The 17,428-nt window shown below is 34.6% G+C and overlaps 1 protein-coding gene and 1 non-coding gene across 2 annotated transcripts; one reads left to right on the top strand and one right to left on the bottom strand.

Annotated features, from left to right (window-relative positions):
- Positions 1 to 981: 981 nt before the first annotated feature.
- Positions 982 to 6,986, bottom strand: LOC132060172 (beta-glucuronosyltransferase GlcAT14B-like). Its single transcript, XM_059453075.1, has 4 exons — positions 6,395 to 6,986; positions 2,996 to 3,071; positions 2,793 to 2,908; positions 982 to 1,976 (listed from the first exon to the last, which is right to left on the bottom strand). Exons 1-4 carry the CDS (start codon positions 6,912 to 6,914, stop codon positions 1,495 to 1,497), a joined length of 1,194 nt encoding a protein of 397 aa, XP_059309058.1. The 5' UTR covers positions 6,915 to 6,986; the 3' UTR covers positions 982 to 1,494.
- A 9,060-nt stretch (positions 6,987 to 16,046) lies between these two features.
- On the top strand, positions 16,047 to 16,118 carry TRNAH-GUG (transfer RNA histidin (anticodon GUG)). Its single transcript has one exon. It is a non-coding gene; the product is annotated as a tRNA-His (tRNA).
- Positions 16,119 to 17,428: the final 1,310 nt, after the last annotated feature.

Below are 17,428 nucleotides of genomic sequence, written 5' to 3' on the forward strand. Positions count from 1 at the left end.
TCACATGTAGGATGTTTAAATTGTCAACTTGCACACTCTTTATGATACATACCAAAAAGGATAGTAAGACACTTAAATTGGTGACGGAGGGAGTACAAAATATGCGTTTGTATATAAATTTTTATTACTAAATCATGATTAATAAGTTTATATTGTTGTTTCATTAAATCGTTTGAGTATGGTGAAAACATTCAATGTGGGTAAGTATTTACCTCTAAAAACAATGTCAAATAGAAGCACTTCTGTCAAAATAGTTTTACAGAAAGTAGTTTGTATTTGGTTAATTCATTTGATATATGTTTGTTGACACCGATAAATAGATCGTGTTTGACCAATCTACTTGGAAAGTGCTTTTGAGTGTCGTATAACAAAAAAATACAATTTTATAATTAGTTTATTTAGATTGAGAAATGATTTTAAATATTTTTTACGGATGAGTTTAATTAAGTTTTTATTTTTGTCAGTAATTTAAAACATAAAAAGAATGCATATTAAGGTTTTTAATAAAGTAGTTAAATAGAAAAAGGGAAGAGGAGAAGAGGATTGTATTTATATTTGAGAGATATCTTAAATTAATAAGAGATGGTTTGCTTTTCTTTTTTTTTTTTTTAATTATAGGAATGGTCTTGAAAAATATATATATATATTTTATTTTATTTTGCTTTATTTGTAGCGCCTCCCTGATAGCAAAAGAACTATTGTTGCCGCTCAAAAACACTTGCCGAACACCTCAAGTCTCAAAACAAAGAAAAGATTTCACCTTCATCACAAATTGTTAGTTTAAGAGAAGGCAACAAGAAACACACATGGAATATGTGAATATCATTATAAGAAACAAATAATGTTAAAGATGAATCATGCAAGTATAGTTTCTTTTGGTCAAACTTGCAATACTTTTCAATATACTTTTACAAGGAACAATTAAGGAAAAGGAGGAATTAGCCATTGATTATTTGTTTGAGCATTTGGTGAAAAATCTCATTTCAGAAGCAAATTGTTTCTTCTAACATACATAATATTAACTTTAACAGCAGGAATAATTTTAGTACATGGATTCTTGAATCGTTCGATTCGCGGTATTCAACACATTTCTGGGTGAAAATAAATTACATGCACAACACTAGCACACATTTTTTTCTATAAGAGGCTTGAGCGCCCCTGAACTGTTCCATTGGGTACCAACTGCAGTACAAGTACCTGAGAAAAATTACCTAGTTCTTTTTTTTTTTTTTTGATGAATGTGGTGTTCGAGACGGCTTGCGCGCACCTCGACTATTCCAAAGGGTATCTGCCGCCTCCCAATAGCATCGGTACCAAGTGACTTTGCTCCCCAAGGCTTAGGCAGATAGAAAAAACATACAGAAGCACATATTTCCAATAATTATCACTCCACAGCAATGCCCTATATGTTACAACTTGACAAAATAGCAAAATCCTCTAACTCATGTAAGAGGAAAAGAAAGAAGAGCGGGAGTTAGCAGGAGCCATAAGTGGTCATTGATGGTCACATCTGCTCGACCTGATTGACATGTCTTTGATCGATTTCATGAGGAGCTTTTCAAGTCCTTGTGCAGTGGGCCCCGGTCTTAGGACACTGGGATCGCCCCATTCACCGCAAGGATCACCGAACCAATTTGAGCTACCTAAACACCACCCTCCTGGTGAGACCATACCACGACCCCGGTGAAGAATGTGTGCATCAATCATATCCAATAATGGAGAATCTTCTGATATGTTTCCAACAAATGCAACCTCCCTTTTAAGTATTCTATCAGAATTGTCTGAGTTAGTGAACCGCAAGTTGGAGTTAATGACAGCATCCGAAAACTCCTTAGTATTGCAAGCGAGAGTCTGAAAGTAACCTTTATGAGACGATCTAGTGTTCGTGAAGTATAGCAGGAGCAGTCTTGGCAAATTTTCCCATCCATGGATCAAGTACTCGACAAACTTCCTGTTTAGAATTACATGTTGAGAACCTGATGAATCAAGCAAGCTTCGGTCAAGAAAATGGAATCGGATTAACGAGTTACTAGCAAACCACAACATGCAGCGAACCTAACTCAAACTCCATAAACGACTTCTGAAGCGCTCAAACAAATTATCAGAAAACATTTTAGCCTGACTGAGATGTGAAAAATGAAGGAAACAATTAAGGACAAGAAAAACATGCATGGAGGCAGCATCAGATATTTATGGAGTACAATTAGCTACAAAAAGCCAAGAATTGAATTCTTCCAGTTTTTTTTAGCATTTTTCCCGTTTGCCAAATTATAAAGGGAGTCTTTTCTGAATAAACAGTATTCTGCCCCCCACCCCCCAAAAAAAAAAAAAAAAAAAAAAAAAAGTGGCTGCACTTAGTTCTATCAGAAATTTAAGTACCATGAGTCTTCTGCAAGACCAACTGTCAGATTCACTTAACTAGCTAACACTCCAAAAAAGTTCATACTAAGTACAGATATAGCTCACACAAAAACACGAAGCTGTTTTTATCTTGATGAGCAAGCAATAGAAATTTATGTGGCAATAAAACCATTAAGGGTAAAATGGAAAGTTTGAAGTTAATTGTTACTAACCATATAAAAATGTCATTCTTGTTGGGACTGACCAAAACGGAAAGAGTGTCACATAAATTGGGACAGAGGGAGTACTTAACACAAATGAATTTCCCATATTTTAAAAAACGTGAATGCATCAGATTTACAGATTGGCAATCTCAGCTGCACCATCACTAGAGTCGGACAAACTACTGTCCAGATACAGGGAAACAGATATCAAAGTGGAAAGAAACTTACCCATAAAAAATTTAAAAGCAGTAGGATGTGCCCGTTTTCCGTCACCCACAAACATCTTTCCTTTTAAGTTAATGTAGAGTCGAGAGTCAACGATAACTTCCTCAGCTTTTCGATATCTGAAAACAAAAACCAAACTTAAAACTTTATATAATTGTAAAACGACAACTAATTTTGAAGGAACCGGAAGGAATGATGTTACTTACTCGTCTGGGCTGACGTTCTTATTATATTCTATGAAATTCAAATTCCTCGGAACAAAAGACAGGATATGGAGAAAATCTGCAACAAATGTTAAATTTAGTGTATCAGCTGAAACATATGTTGCGTCTAGGGAGAGCAGAGAGCAAAGTGAGCCTTTCGGGATGAGGGAAGAGGACAAGGCAAATTCATGGAATCAAATAATTGTGAAGAATATTCTGTGGACATCTATCTCCAGCCTTTAAGTTATGCTCTGACCTATTAACTTTTTTTCTCCTGGAATGGTTGATCCTAATGAAACAAAGGGTTACTGGTCAATTGAACCGACTCAAGTTTTCGATCGGTAATTGTTGCTCAGTTCCTCAGCTTTTTACCAGTTTCTCTTTTTTGTTCTCAAAAAAATATAGATGACAAAATCTACAAAGCCTCACTAGATTTGACTTGTAAGTAATCAAAATTCAAACACTTTTTTGATAAGGCAAAATTCAGACACTTATGAGATTAGTCTTCAACAAATATCGGGGTGTTTAGACATCATGTCGGTGTTATTCATACCTCAAGCCAACTTTGAAGTAAATATGTTGAAGTTCAGAGCACTAGGTAATAAGAATCTCGGGGAAGGCAAACAAAAGAAAAATGGGTCCCCATGCATGAGATAATGGCGGGCTTCTGAGAGATAACTTCAAGGGAACGAGTTCCAATCCACATCCCATGAGAAGGGATGAAACCAGAATAACATGCAACAAACAACAACTACTATGCCTCAGTCCCAAACCAGAATAACATGCACAAACAACAACTACTACCACACCTCAGTCCCAAACCATAATAACATGCCTTATGCATATATTTTCATTATTTTGTGTGAATATTATTAGGAGTTAAAAACAAATTTGAGGAAATAGAGTTTGATTAATCGATTGTGAAATGACAAGGAAGTACTAATGATCCTAAAAAGCTACTTACTCTCTATGTAATTGATGATACTCAAGATGGAGAAATGACTCCACTAGGAAGAAAATTATGTCATTTTAACACTTGAGACCTAAGTTACTTGGACTCGGGTGCGAGTGTCCGATACGGGTACGGATCTAGATGTCGGATCCTTCATGATCTAAATTTTAAGATTCGGGGATACGGATCTAGTTATGGATATGGGTGTGGGGATTCGGCTAAAAAAAATTCAAACATCTAAAAATAGAGTTATAAATCCTAAGTTACGGAATATTATGTGGAAAACTTGAGGAAAAAATATTGATCAAGAGGAGAATCCCCAAAGGAGATAAAAGGAAACAGAGTGACATAATTTTTTTTTATATACAAGGTATTCCATTTTCTTCAACTTCACCTTAGCTTTAGTTTTGATTAAAGAAATCATTGAATCTGTCCAAAATTTCTACGTCGATTTTGGTCAAAGTATCCAAAATCGGTTTACCAGATCGGGTACGGATCCCACACCCATGTCGTGTCGACACGGGTGCGGCACCGAAAGTGAAGAGTCCGAGTAACATAGCTTGAGACACCTTGCTTAGTGATGAGAGACTAGTAGAGGACTCTTCCATTCTTAAGGATCAGTATTCTACTCTTCTTATTTGCTGCAGGTATACTTTACTGTAGCTAACTTTAGCATGGAAAATTTATGGTTTGGGCCCAAGCCTGAGTTTTAGTGCATTTAGTTGTGGCTAGTGCTAGAAAATTAGCCTCACTCTCCCACGTGCAAATGATGCAAAATGTTGATTACAGCATATAGGAGCAAATTATTAGCCTTGGAGCAATCATCACTGGGATTAAGTTGGGGTCGGCCATATGAATACTCACTGAACATGTCGCACCAAATGGATTATACCTTAATGAGATATATTTTCTTTTCTTCTTTTTTGATAAGGTATACTTTTCTTTTTCATGTACTCCCTTGAAATTTCCATTACACTCCCTTGAGATACAAGAAATGCACCTCAAAAGGAATCCACAACCTCGACTATCAACTACTTCATCAATAAGAAATGGTTACACACTCAATTGCATCGATGCTTCTTCTCTTTGCATTTTTAATGAGTTTCAGAGCAGTCACTGCATGTAAGAAATGTATTATATACTTAATGGCATCCAGTGGTATCTGCCACCGCCTTACCAGTATAGCTATTAACTCTGGGTACCAACACTTATAGCCTGTTTGGCCAAGTTTTGGGAGGTCAAAGTGCTTATTTTTTTCCAAAAAGTGAGGTGTTTGGCCAAGCTTTTGGGAGAAAATAGGTGCTGCCAGGGAGTAGCAGAAGCTGAAAAAATAGTTTTTCCCCAAAAGCACATTTGAGAAAAAACACTTAGAAGCACTTTTTAAAAGCTTGGCCAAATACTAATTATTGCTCAAATTAAATTAATTGGCCAAATACAAATTGTTTCTCACCAAAGGTACTTTTGAAAAGAACATTTGAAAAAAGTACTTTTCAAAATAAGCTGATTTTAGAAGCTTGGCCAAACAGGCAATTAGGCGGGTGAGAAGAATTTCACCTAGTATTATTTTGTCTAAGCTGGAATTGATCTCTGATCTTCCATGGTTTTAATCTCATTGCATTGATCACTAGTCCAAACTTACAATAGATCCCATGCTTATTAGGAGTCAGTTTATTCTGTTCAGAGACTTGTATGCCCACGTCGGAACTAGTAGAGAACCTCCAATTCGCCTTAAGGGTGTTTTTGGTATGAAGGAAAATATTTTCTTGAAAAACAAGTGGTTTTTTCTAACTTATTTTCTAACAAAATACTATGAAGTTGGGATGAGGTGAGGAGCGGGGGTTCGGGGATGGGATGGTTAAGGGGTGGGGTTGCGGGCGTTAGGGGGTGGGAGGAAACAATGAACTTGGAAAGTCAGTTATGGAACTTGTTTCCCTTACTGGAGTAATTTTTCCCATTTTTAAGGAACTTGTTTTCCTAGAGTAAATGTTTCCAGGACATTTTCACCAACCAAACATGGGAAAATTGCTGGAAAATGTTTTCATCCATACCAAAAACACCCTTAAAACTCATAAATATTTAGTAGTGGATTGAAATAAATCTGAATATAGAGCAAATGTGTAAAAAGGATTCACATAGCCGAACCCAACTAAATTGTAATTGAGGCTTTAGTTGATTGATTGATGTTATTCCCTCGAAACACAATAAAATCAGATGGATTCAACAAGCTTGACCATCAATTTTATGAACTCTTGAAAATGCTCATGAAATTTGTTAACACATGCTCTACCTAATCAAGCCTGCAATAAATAACTTAATTGAACTATAGCAAGTTCCTACTCAGCTCAATAATCTCAACAGATTCAATAAAAATCACTACTTTCAGCTTAAACTAAAACCAAAAATTATCAAACTTTTAACACAATAAACAGAAAGCAAAAAACTTTACTCACCATCTTGTTTAATGAGTGGATAATCAGATGCATCAAGATTCACAAACCAATCCCAATCGTTCTTCCACTTCAACAAAACAGCAACACCATGAAGCACTAAACTCAAAGGAGAAGACCCTTGTTCATTAACAGCATCAGCTTTCTCAATAACATTCACATTATCAGCTGCAACAAACACATCAACAGAACTTACTTGTAAAGCAAGGTTTAGTCTTTGTTTGGTTGAAGCAAACTGATCAAGATGAAGTAAATAGTAGTTTCTTGGATGGTATATTGCTTGAAGTAACCTAAAGATTCTTGGTCCATCATTTTTAGTGCCAGTAATGAAGTAAGATATTCTTGGTGGGGTTGAAATGGAGTTTGAGAAAGTGGGGTTGTGAGGAAAATGGGGAGTGTGGCTATGGAAGTGATGAAGTGGAAGGAGGAAACAAAAAAGGGAAATTGGGAGAAGGGAAAAAAGGAGGACTTGTTTGACAAAGAGAGACATGGGAATAGGGGATTTTTGTGGAATTTGGACCATTGGATATCAGGGTTGTTTCTGGGTTTTTCAGGAGGGGGGAGTTCTTGATTTGGGTCAGCAATTTTTTTTTTTTTTTGGGTTGGGGGATGGGTGGTGGTGGGGTTGACAAAGGAGGTTATCATTGGTTTATTTGAGTTATGTGTGACATTAATTCATATGTAGTTTTATGTGGTTAGAACAAAAGAAAATCTTGGTTTCCGTTAAATTTTCATGTTCGTATTGAATCTCGATTAAATTTAAATTCGCGCTTGAAAATTTTATATTCGAAATAAAAGTGTTCGGTAGTAAAAACAGACTCTATACTCAGCTCAAATTCGAGATTTTTTGTTAAGGATGAAGTAATAGTTACTATTGGCTCGCATCTTGGTCAGTAAACAAAGACCTTAGTCACACTATGTTTATATTAAAACAACAGATATATGTTGCATTAAATTGGATGATTAGTTAGATATATGTTGCATTAAATTGGATGATTAGTTATGGTTGTTGAGTAGTAGTTTCTTGGATGGTATACAGCTTGAAGTAACCTAAAGATTCTTGGTCCATCATTTTTAGTGCCAGTAAAGAAGTAAGCTATTCTTGATCGGGTTGAAATGGAGTTTGAGAAAGTTGGTGTGTGAGGAAAATGGGGAGTATGGCTATGGAAGTGAAGTGGAAGGAGGAAACAAAAAATGGAAATTGGGAGAAGAGAGAAAAGGAGGATTTGTTTGAGAAAGAGAGACATGGGAACAGAGGATTTTTGTGGAATTTGGACTATGGATGCAGGGTTGTTTCTGGGCTTTTAGGATGTCATTTTCCCATATGAAAGTTCTTGATTTGGGTCAGACATTGACAGAGATTTGAAAAAGGTACACAAATGGAGTTTTCAATGGTTTATTTAAGTTAGGTGTGTCATTATTTGATATGTAGTTTTGATTTGTTGACCAAAAATTTATTTTAAATATTTTCTTTAGTTGATACTCCGTATTTATATTGTGGTTCGATTAAATTTAAATTTGCGCCTAGAAGTTTTATATTGAGTAAAGCCCTCCCGTATAAAGGTGAATTCATATCCCATGACTCAAATTTAAAGTATTTGATGAAAGATGAAGAAATACTTAACATTTGATTGTATGAATAAGAACTTACTATAACACAACAGCATTACTCACACATTGTGTGTGTGTATTAAAACAACAAAGGGATATTTTTAACATTGAATTGGATGATTTAGGTCTGGTTATTAATGCCTCAACTTGTGAATACTACTTTATATTAATTATATCCTACTGATTGGTTCAGAATTGGTTGATTTAGCTTTTTGTAGAACAAACTACGGCGGTGTTCTTTTAAAGTTTTGCAAACATTGTTTCTGCGTTTTTTTTTTTCCCCAAAGTGCGTCGTTAATTTTCTTTTAAAGATATACGGTCATTTAATTAAGTATATTAAATTATCCACTAAAAAGTTAATTATATTTATTATGTGTGTATCAATAAAGTCATTCAAATTAACACAATTTATCCACAAAGTCATTATAACCAAATAACTAAAGAGATAGTTTCATAAACCCCCCTCAAGTTTGACTTTGTAATACAAAAAAAAAAAAATTGGCAATGGTATTGCGCTTACTTTCTTTATTTCAATTTCATTTGTAACAATTCTTTTAATATATCAATAATATAAAAATTTATTTATATTTTGACTAATTTGTCCTTTATGATATAAACCACAATGAGAGTTAGTGTTACAAAGTCAAATTTGAGGGATTTTTATGTAATTATCCCTTTATTTAATAAGTAATTTGTTATACTTAAAATGACATAAAAGTTATTAACCCCAAAAGTATCATGCTACTGAAGTGGAACATAGTTCATCATTTTTCCCAAAGGCGGAAAATAAATATTGAATTTCTAGTTTAACCTACAGAATGGATCACATGATGTAAAAGCCAGATGATTAAACCTATTTGGACATACCTCATAAAGGCCAGAAATTATTTGTATTGACAAAAATTCAATCAGGTCCTGTTTCTATATTTTGGGCTATTGCACCTGCCAGGCCTTTGTCGTCCCATTTTGCCTGATCTATAGAAATCAACCTCGAGTACTGTCGCATAATTCTCTAAAATTGTACTCCTGCCGTCTCAATTTATGTGATATAGTTGATTCTTTAAAGATATTGTCGCATAATTCTCTAAAATTGTACTCCTGCCGTCTCAATTTATGTGATATAGTTTGACTAGGCACGAAGTTTAAGAAGGAAAAAAAACTTTTGAAACTTGCGTCCCAATATGGCATGATAGTAAGAAATCAACCTCGAGTACTGTTATCAATGTTGCTCAAATTCTTTAAAGATATTGTTACATAATTCTCTAAAAATGTCCCAATTTATGTGATATATGACTTTTGAAACTTGTGGTCTAAAACAAGCCACAGATGTTTTTGTGGTTGTAAATCTTTTCATTAAGGGTAAAGGGGGAAATTTAAATTTAAATTATTTCTAAATATAGAAATGTATAATTCTTTTTGGGACAGACTAATAAAGAAAGTGTATCACATAAATTGGGACAAAAGGAGTACTATTTTTGAAGAATTCGACACGCAACGAGTACCAGTCGACATTTTAAAAAAAATCCAAGCAGCGTAATTTATCAAACAAGAGACAACCCGAGGCGAAGGAAATGTGAGACGATATGTTCAACAGTTCAAGGCTTCAAGCAAACCAGTTTAACTATCTTTGTATCTGCGAGTTTACAAGGTTAATTACCACATTAGTTGAACACAATTAACAATTCACATGAAGGCATAGGTCATTCCATCATATATATGCTCAACATATTAGTTTAATCAAATGTTCACTGCCACTTGAACAGCCACTAAATTAACCCAAATTTGCATTTGCACACGAATCTTTAATAGTTAACACAAGTTGCATTTTATGTGAGAACATTTCTGTATGAGGAATAATTGAATCAACTAGTTCCTTTGTTTCTTTGACTACGACTTCACCACGCATTATTCTTCAAATACATTTTAACTAAATAGCTGTGATTTACAGTACTTTTATTTTATGGAGTTTCGAAATGTCAATTTGATACTAAAAATCCATAAAAGATCAAATAATAGATGATAAGATAGTTTGACCCTTGTACTCCAAATGGTCTCATCTTTGTGTAAATTTGGGAGTTGATCAAGTTTTAACCATAGCATGAAGAACCCACTTGATTTAAGGGGCATTTCAAATCAGATAATATAATCAAATACTTTGAATAAAAAAAAAAAAAAAAAAAAAGAGTTGAAAAAACACTATCTCGTTGAAAGGTTCTATACATTTGCTCTTTCTCAACGCATTTCTTTAGACAAAGACTCTGTTTTTTCCTCTTTTCGGATGATAAATCTTTCTCAGAACATGGAATGTGAATCAAATCCATGTTTGAATTGAAATTGAGATACTGATGTAAGTTCTTCCTTCGAATCGAGATAGATTCATATACGAAAAGGTTGACAATAAGTTCTTTCAAAATTGACTATTTGCCCCTCTGTTAGAGATGTTCCAGAAATGTACTCCATCTCCATCATTGCATAGAGGAATATAGAAGATAGTTAACGACAGTGTTTCTAACTGATACGACAACAATAACATATTCAGTGTGGTCTCACAAGTGGGGCGTGAGAAAGGTGGGGTTACGCACTGGGGCGGATCTAGGGGGTGGGAGGGTGCTCGCCCCGATCCCCCAGCAAAAAATTACACCGTATATATTGTTATACCCCATTTAAACGGGTTAAACTAGGTACAACATATTGGAGATTCCTAAATTGCGTTATTTTAAGGAGTCGCCACCTAATTAATTTTAAGGTGAATTAGGGCACCTAATTATTAACTAAGGTAAAGTGATTAACCTCTGTTAATAGTCTGCTTAATCAGTGTGATTCTAGGTAAGGTTTCTAGATTATTCTAAAGGGAAGGGGTTAGGCATCCTTTAGAATCCGTTGACTACGGTTATCCGATCAAACTTAGGTTAATTAATTAAAGTTAAAGATGCAGTGTTTACATTTTATAAAAACGACTAGGAAATATTGCTAAGATTTTAAAGAAAAATGTGATAACATTGTTTAAAATAAAACTTACAGAAAAATAATAATTTGCATAAAAAATAACTTTAAATGCTATTTTAGAAGAAAATTTATAAAAGCTGCTTAGACTTTAAATGAAAGCAATAATGATACTATTTAGGATAATGCTTATAAAAATATAGTAACTTGCATAAAAGAAGATTTTAAATGCTATTTAAGATAAAGCTTATAAATGTTGCTAATGCTTCAAGTGCAAGTATGCTAATGTTATTCAAAAATAAGATTTGCAAAAATATGATAATTTGCGTATAGGTAGAAGAAAATGCAAGTTTATGTAATATTGTAAGAAATATTTGAACAACTCAAATGATGAGATATTAATTGACTTTGCATTTTTTTTTTTTTTTTTTTAGAAGTATAAACAAAATTAACAAAATTACGTTTTATTAACTACATTCGGCTAAAAGTATGCATAATTTAGATAACCTTAAAAATGTTTACAAAATATTCTTTAGTTCTTTTCCTTAAACTAACTACCCATTCCCAAACTAAACCTACTAATTTATTAGGATTCAACTAAAGTAGGAAAACAAAACAAATAAAGAGTTAGTCGCATGATACAAAATAAATGCACAAAATGAAACACAAGAGTAGATAATTTAAATGGGCTCAGCCCATTTTAAGGATGGCTGATCTGCTGCAGTTGGGTTTTTAGCCCATTAACTTCTTTGTATTATTGTGGATTGCTGCGGTAATATGGGCCTCGACCCATAATATTTTATATGCTTGCTGCGGACGGGGGAAGGCTGGACACGGAGGAGATTTCGTTGGGCTTTTAGCCCAACACCGAATATGGAAGGTGACGAATCCCTCGGACTCGTATGCGATGGTCATGCGTAAAAATGAAAGAAGAAGGATTAGTATGCAATCAACGAATAAGGTTAAGCATGTGAAAATATAAACTCAAAACAGATTGTGTATATGCCGTGTACAATTAATGTATATCTCATACATACATATGCATAACCAACCGAACATGCTTGCAATATAAGGGTCACAACAAAATATCAATCAAACAGCAAACCCAAACATGCTCCACAGATCTGATTTTATACTTTACTTCAATGGAAACTTGTATAATTCATCATTACAACCATTGGCATAAACGATGAGTCTTGAAAATAAAATTCGTCAAGAGTAGACTGACTAATAAATAAAATTCGTCAAGAGTAGACTGACTAATCTTAGTGAAAACTCAAGGCATTACAGAGAAGTTGTAATAGGACATAGCAAGGCTGGTATGCACATAATATTCCGGGCATGCATGGTAACATAAGACTCGCAATAATTGTATAGGCAGTGAGATGACATGCTTTATCTGATTCAAGAAAGGCATCGGCATAGCACACATAACATGCATGAATGATAAAAATACCATGTTATCATTTTCAACTCAATTGTCCAAACTTTATGCAAGGCAGTTTCAAATCAACAAACTGAATTAATGCATGATAAGCTTGATTGGATCAGTTAACTCAACAAAGGTTCACACGCAGCAGTGGTATTCGACAAGGATATTCATATTTACAAATAGACATATTTAACAGACACAAAGATGGGATGCCAGGTTCAAATATAGAGGACTAATTCATTACACCATACTCTATAATTTATACCTATACCCCGAATTCCCGGGTTAATAGAATTCACGCCTGAACTCGAAACAGGTTTATGCCTTATGTCCTTTAACCATTTCACTCAAATACGCAGCGAAATAAAGGCATGCTGATTAAACTATCATGCCCAACCAAACTGAATCCAAACATGCCTAGACCTTACTACGTAATAATCAATCAACTATTCTTTCCATAGTAGTATATTAACACAAGACGCGCGTTTAAACTGGACAAGTCATACTCGTATAATGCTTAAAGACATGCTTAACACATACCGGGTTAACCAACAGTTATGCTAAACAAGCTAAACGCCTTAAATCTACGCCTTAAATACAGCCAGACTAAAGCATACTGGACTGAACCAAAATAAGAAAGTGACTATCAGAAAAGAGACTGAACAAACAGGGGACCAATCTTCACAAATTGTGCCTAATAACTTTTAACAAAACAGGGAACCAACCAACATAATCCCAACACGACAAGCTAATCAAAACAACAACAAAAAACAATCGATTTCCATGAATTAAACACATAAAATGCGAAATGAAAGGGAAAGGGGAATTACACCTTCGGGTGCAGCGAAGTGGGGTTCAGAGTCTCCGATCTAACTCGAACACTTCAAACCTCCGAGTTTGCGTGGCTCGAATTCGAAGCAATACCAAAGCAAATGAAAATTAAAAATTGATTTAGTATTTTGACTCGATGCTAAAAAGACAGTATCGCGACTGCTAAAAGATTAATATACAGGGTATTCTAGGCAGCTAAAATGCCTATTTTGTGAGGAGATTTGCGGCTGAAGAACTCATTTTTCTTTGGGATTTCATGGCTGAAGGACTTGTATTTTAGGGATTCAAGGGCGGCTTCAAAACTCTTTTTTTTTTTTAGGGGTAATTTTGTGCGGCTCAACTTCTTCTCAACTGACTGAAAAAGCGATTATTTATAGGGAAGAAAAACATCTAGGGTTCCGCTGGTACTCAAAATTTGGGCGGGATGTCAAGCTTCAAACGTTAGGATTTTTTGTATGTATTCTGACCTATGCGATCAGAAAAAGAAGGGAAAGGGACGAAACCCATTAAAACTTGTACTCGAAAATCAAAAGGCTGATAATGAGACAATTTTCCAGCCCACAAATCGACGAAACTCATTAAGATTGTTTCAGATTGAAACAGAGGAGAAAGGAAAAGAAAAACAAAATTACTGCTTCGATCGTTGACCTCCTAGTCCGAATCATTAATTTTCTTTCCTAAGATGGCCATGCACGACCTGTAATCGCGAAAATAAATCTGCGGTTTTGCCATTTTAGCCGAGAATCGTAGGAGAGAGACCAAGGGTGAACAGAGGAGAGAAGAGGAGCGGGGTGAGAGAGAAGAGGGGCGAGCGAAATTTGCACGAAAATGGGAGGGGACAAATCTGTTTATGGCTAAAGGAAAGGAGAGGTTTAACTGTAAAGAGAGGTGGAGATGAAGGAGAAAAGAGAGAGAGCTGAAAGGGGGTGTGCGGCTGAGGAAAAAATGAAAGAACCCTAGTGGTTCTTTTGTTGAAATGGGGATTGGGCCGGTCGGGTCGGGTAGGTTTAGGCGGGTCGGTTGTTGGGTTAAATAAAGTGTAGGCTGGGCTGATGAATTAAACGTTGGGCTGGGTATTAAAATAGTGGGCTGATTTATGAATTGTCCCAAAAGAGCACAAGTTGATTTGGGTAGATGAAAGAAATGATTTGGGCTGCTAAATTTAAATACAAGACCTATTTTAATTAATTATATGCTAACCTGTGTTAAAATATTATCTCATATAAAAGTATGTATTTATTAGTACTCAGAAAAAAAATAAAGATGGCGTCGTAATAGTCGTGCGATAATATATCGAAAATCAATAGTAAATAAACGCTATTACTTAATTATGCGAAGATAATTGCGATGCGTGTGCATAAGATGACAAAAATGCTGAAATGATAAAAAACTGCGACTTATAATAATAATAATAATGATGATAATGATAATACTGGTAAAAAATGGCAATAATAATAATAACGATAATAGTAATATTAGTGACAGTAATAAAATAACAATAGTGACTGCAACAGGATAATGAACGCCAGTATTAATAAAAGCTAATAATTATAGTAAAAAATATAAATAATTGTTGCTTAAATTACCAAAAATAGTAGAAATGTAAATAAATATTTAGGGAAGACGGGACAAAATCGGGTGTCAACATATATATGGTAATTTTGTTAAAAAAAAATTATGTACATATATAGATTTTGAATCCCTTGAATACAAGACTAGATGTTGGATCTGTGAATTAGGGGGTTCAAAATTTCACTTTTGGGTTCAAAGTTCAAATCTCAGGCACAACATTTTTATTTTTCAAACCACTTAGTGAAAATCCTAAATCCGCTACTGGTTACGCAGTCACGAGACCTTACCCCTACTTTTGTATTGGGTAAAGAGGTTATTTTCGATAGACCCTAGCTCAAGAAGTGCTTCTAATTGATATATAAAATAGATATATCAATTACCCCTACTTTTGTATTGGGTGAAAAAACATTCCTGTATGAGGAATAATTGAATCAACTAGTTCCTTTATTTCTTTGACTACAATTTTACCACGCACTATTCTTCAAATACATTTTAATTAAATCGTTGTGATTTACGGTACTTTTATTTTATGTAGTTTCGAAATGTCAATTTGATACCAAAAATCCATAAAAGATCAAATAATAGATAATAAGATAGTTTGACTCTTGTACTCCAAATGCTTTCATCTTTGTGTAAATTTGGGAGTTGGTCAAGTTTTAACCATAACATGAAGCACCCACTTGATTTAAGGGGCATTTCAAATCAAATAATATAATCAAATACGTTGAATCAAAAAAAAAAAAGTTGAATCAGATGGTTAGAGACTTAAAATGAATTATTCAGATAATTACAATGATATGTTGAATGACTTGAAAGTTGAAATAGGTTCATTTTGCTTTACAATTCAACTAATTTGCCAGAGAAAAAAAGATATCGCGATACGTACTGGAAAAATAGATGGGGCCAGAGCAAGCTCGCGCAGCCGGGGAGAGTGATGTCAACTCATGCTACTAAAAGAATAAAGATTAGCGACGGATAAATTTTATACCTAAACAACAAAATTCATCACTAATCCTATTTAATGATTAATTAGCGACAAATTATCAAAAAATTATGTCAGCTACGAGTAATTTAGAGACAATTAGATAAAGTTGGTGTCAATACTGGTGGCTGGAATCAATGCACCACGATTCCCAACTTCTTTTTAAACCAAAATAAACCTACAATTTTAAGGTAGTCGGTTTGTTAGTGTTATTTTTACGAATTAGGTACAAAATAAGATTTCTCTAATGAATATTTCATATTTCAACGAACAAGCACATAAATGTGGCTGTAGTTTAGTGGTGAGAATTCCACGTTGTGGCCGTGGAGACCTGGGCTCGAATCCCAGCAGCCACAGTTCCTTTTTTATTTAAAATTTATTTGACCTGGGCTCGAATCCAGCAGCCACACTTCCTTCTTTTATTTAAACTTTATTTCACTTCGAAAAAAAAAAAAAAATCCTTTGAAATGTTGAGGAGGTTTTAGTTTCTTTTCTGTCCTTTGGGCTTGAAATATGTTTGTGGGCCATTTTGTAGAGGCCCAATCTAGCCCAATTTAGTTGAATTTGACTTAAGTTCATTTTTTTTTTTGTGTGGATTGTCCATCAAAAGCACTGGTCTTTAATTTTTACCCCTTAAATTGGTGGTCTTTAAATTTTGCCCTTCGCTAGAAGCCCCTTGATTTCGGATTCGAACCCCCTCTTAGTAAAAAAAAAAATAAAAAAATCGCAAGGCATAAGTTGGGATTCGCAAGGCAGAGTTTTGCATGCCTCAGGCAGAATTTTGAATGCAAACTCTGCCTGCAGGGAGAGTTTTGCATTCAAAACTCTACCTGAGGCCTAACTTTGCTATGCCTCAGGCAGAATTTTGAATGCAAACTCTCAAACTCTGCCTGCAGACATACAAAACTCTACCTGCAAAACTCTGCCTTGCATTTTTTTTTTTGACTGAGTCGGGATTCGAACCCCAAACCTCATGGTATTAGGTGAAGGGAAAATATTAAAGACCACCAATTTAATAGGCAAAAATTAAAGACCACCCCAAAAGAAGGGCATTCTTGCGAATTGCCCACTTAAGTTTGAGAACAAAAGGAAATTTAACTTTTTGAACATTAACTGTTCACTGTGTTAAGGTATTCGAAGAAGCATAAATACATATGATATACAGTGGCGGATCCAGGATTTTCATTCAGGGTGTTCGGAAAAAAAAAAAAGTTAAATATACACTGTAATTTTTTGCCGAGGGTGTTTAAAAGTTAATATATGCACATAAACACAGAAAATTTACCTTATATATACACTGTAATTTTTTGTCGAGGGTGTTCGGGTGAACACCCTGGCCCCCAAATAGATCCGCCCCTGATGATATAGGTCCAACTCTTCATTTTTTCAACATAAGCATGCACTTTACAAAAACATTTAAGGGGATTTCAATATGAAATTTAATTTGAACATTACGTTTAGTGATTCTAATTTCTAGCTCAAAAAGATAGCGGCTAGGCATAAGTTGCAAATAAGACATTACTATATAAATTAAACTTTGATATGCTTTGCAGTTTGCTCCCTCAAACCAGTTGGGGTGGGCTGTTTGGCTTATGTTTGTGTAGCGTAGTGTTTCCTCAGAATCTCATATTCAGTACTCTCAACGAGCTTTGATATATGCCTTTGA

The sequence above is a fragment of the Lycium ferocissimum genome, chromosome 6 (genome assembly GCF_029784015.1).
Source record: "Lycium ferocissimum isolate CSIRO_LF1 chromosome 6, AGI_CSIRO_Lferr_CH_V1, whole genome shotgun sequence".
NCBI classification, from domain to species: Eukaryota; Viridiplantae; Streptophyta; class Magnoliopsida; order Solanales; family Solanaceae; genus Lycium; species Lycium ferocissimum.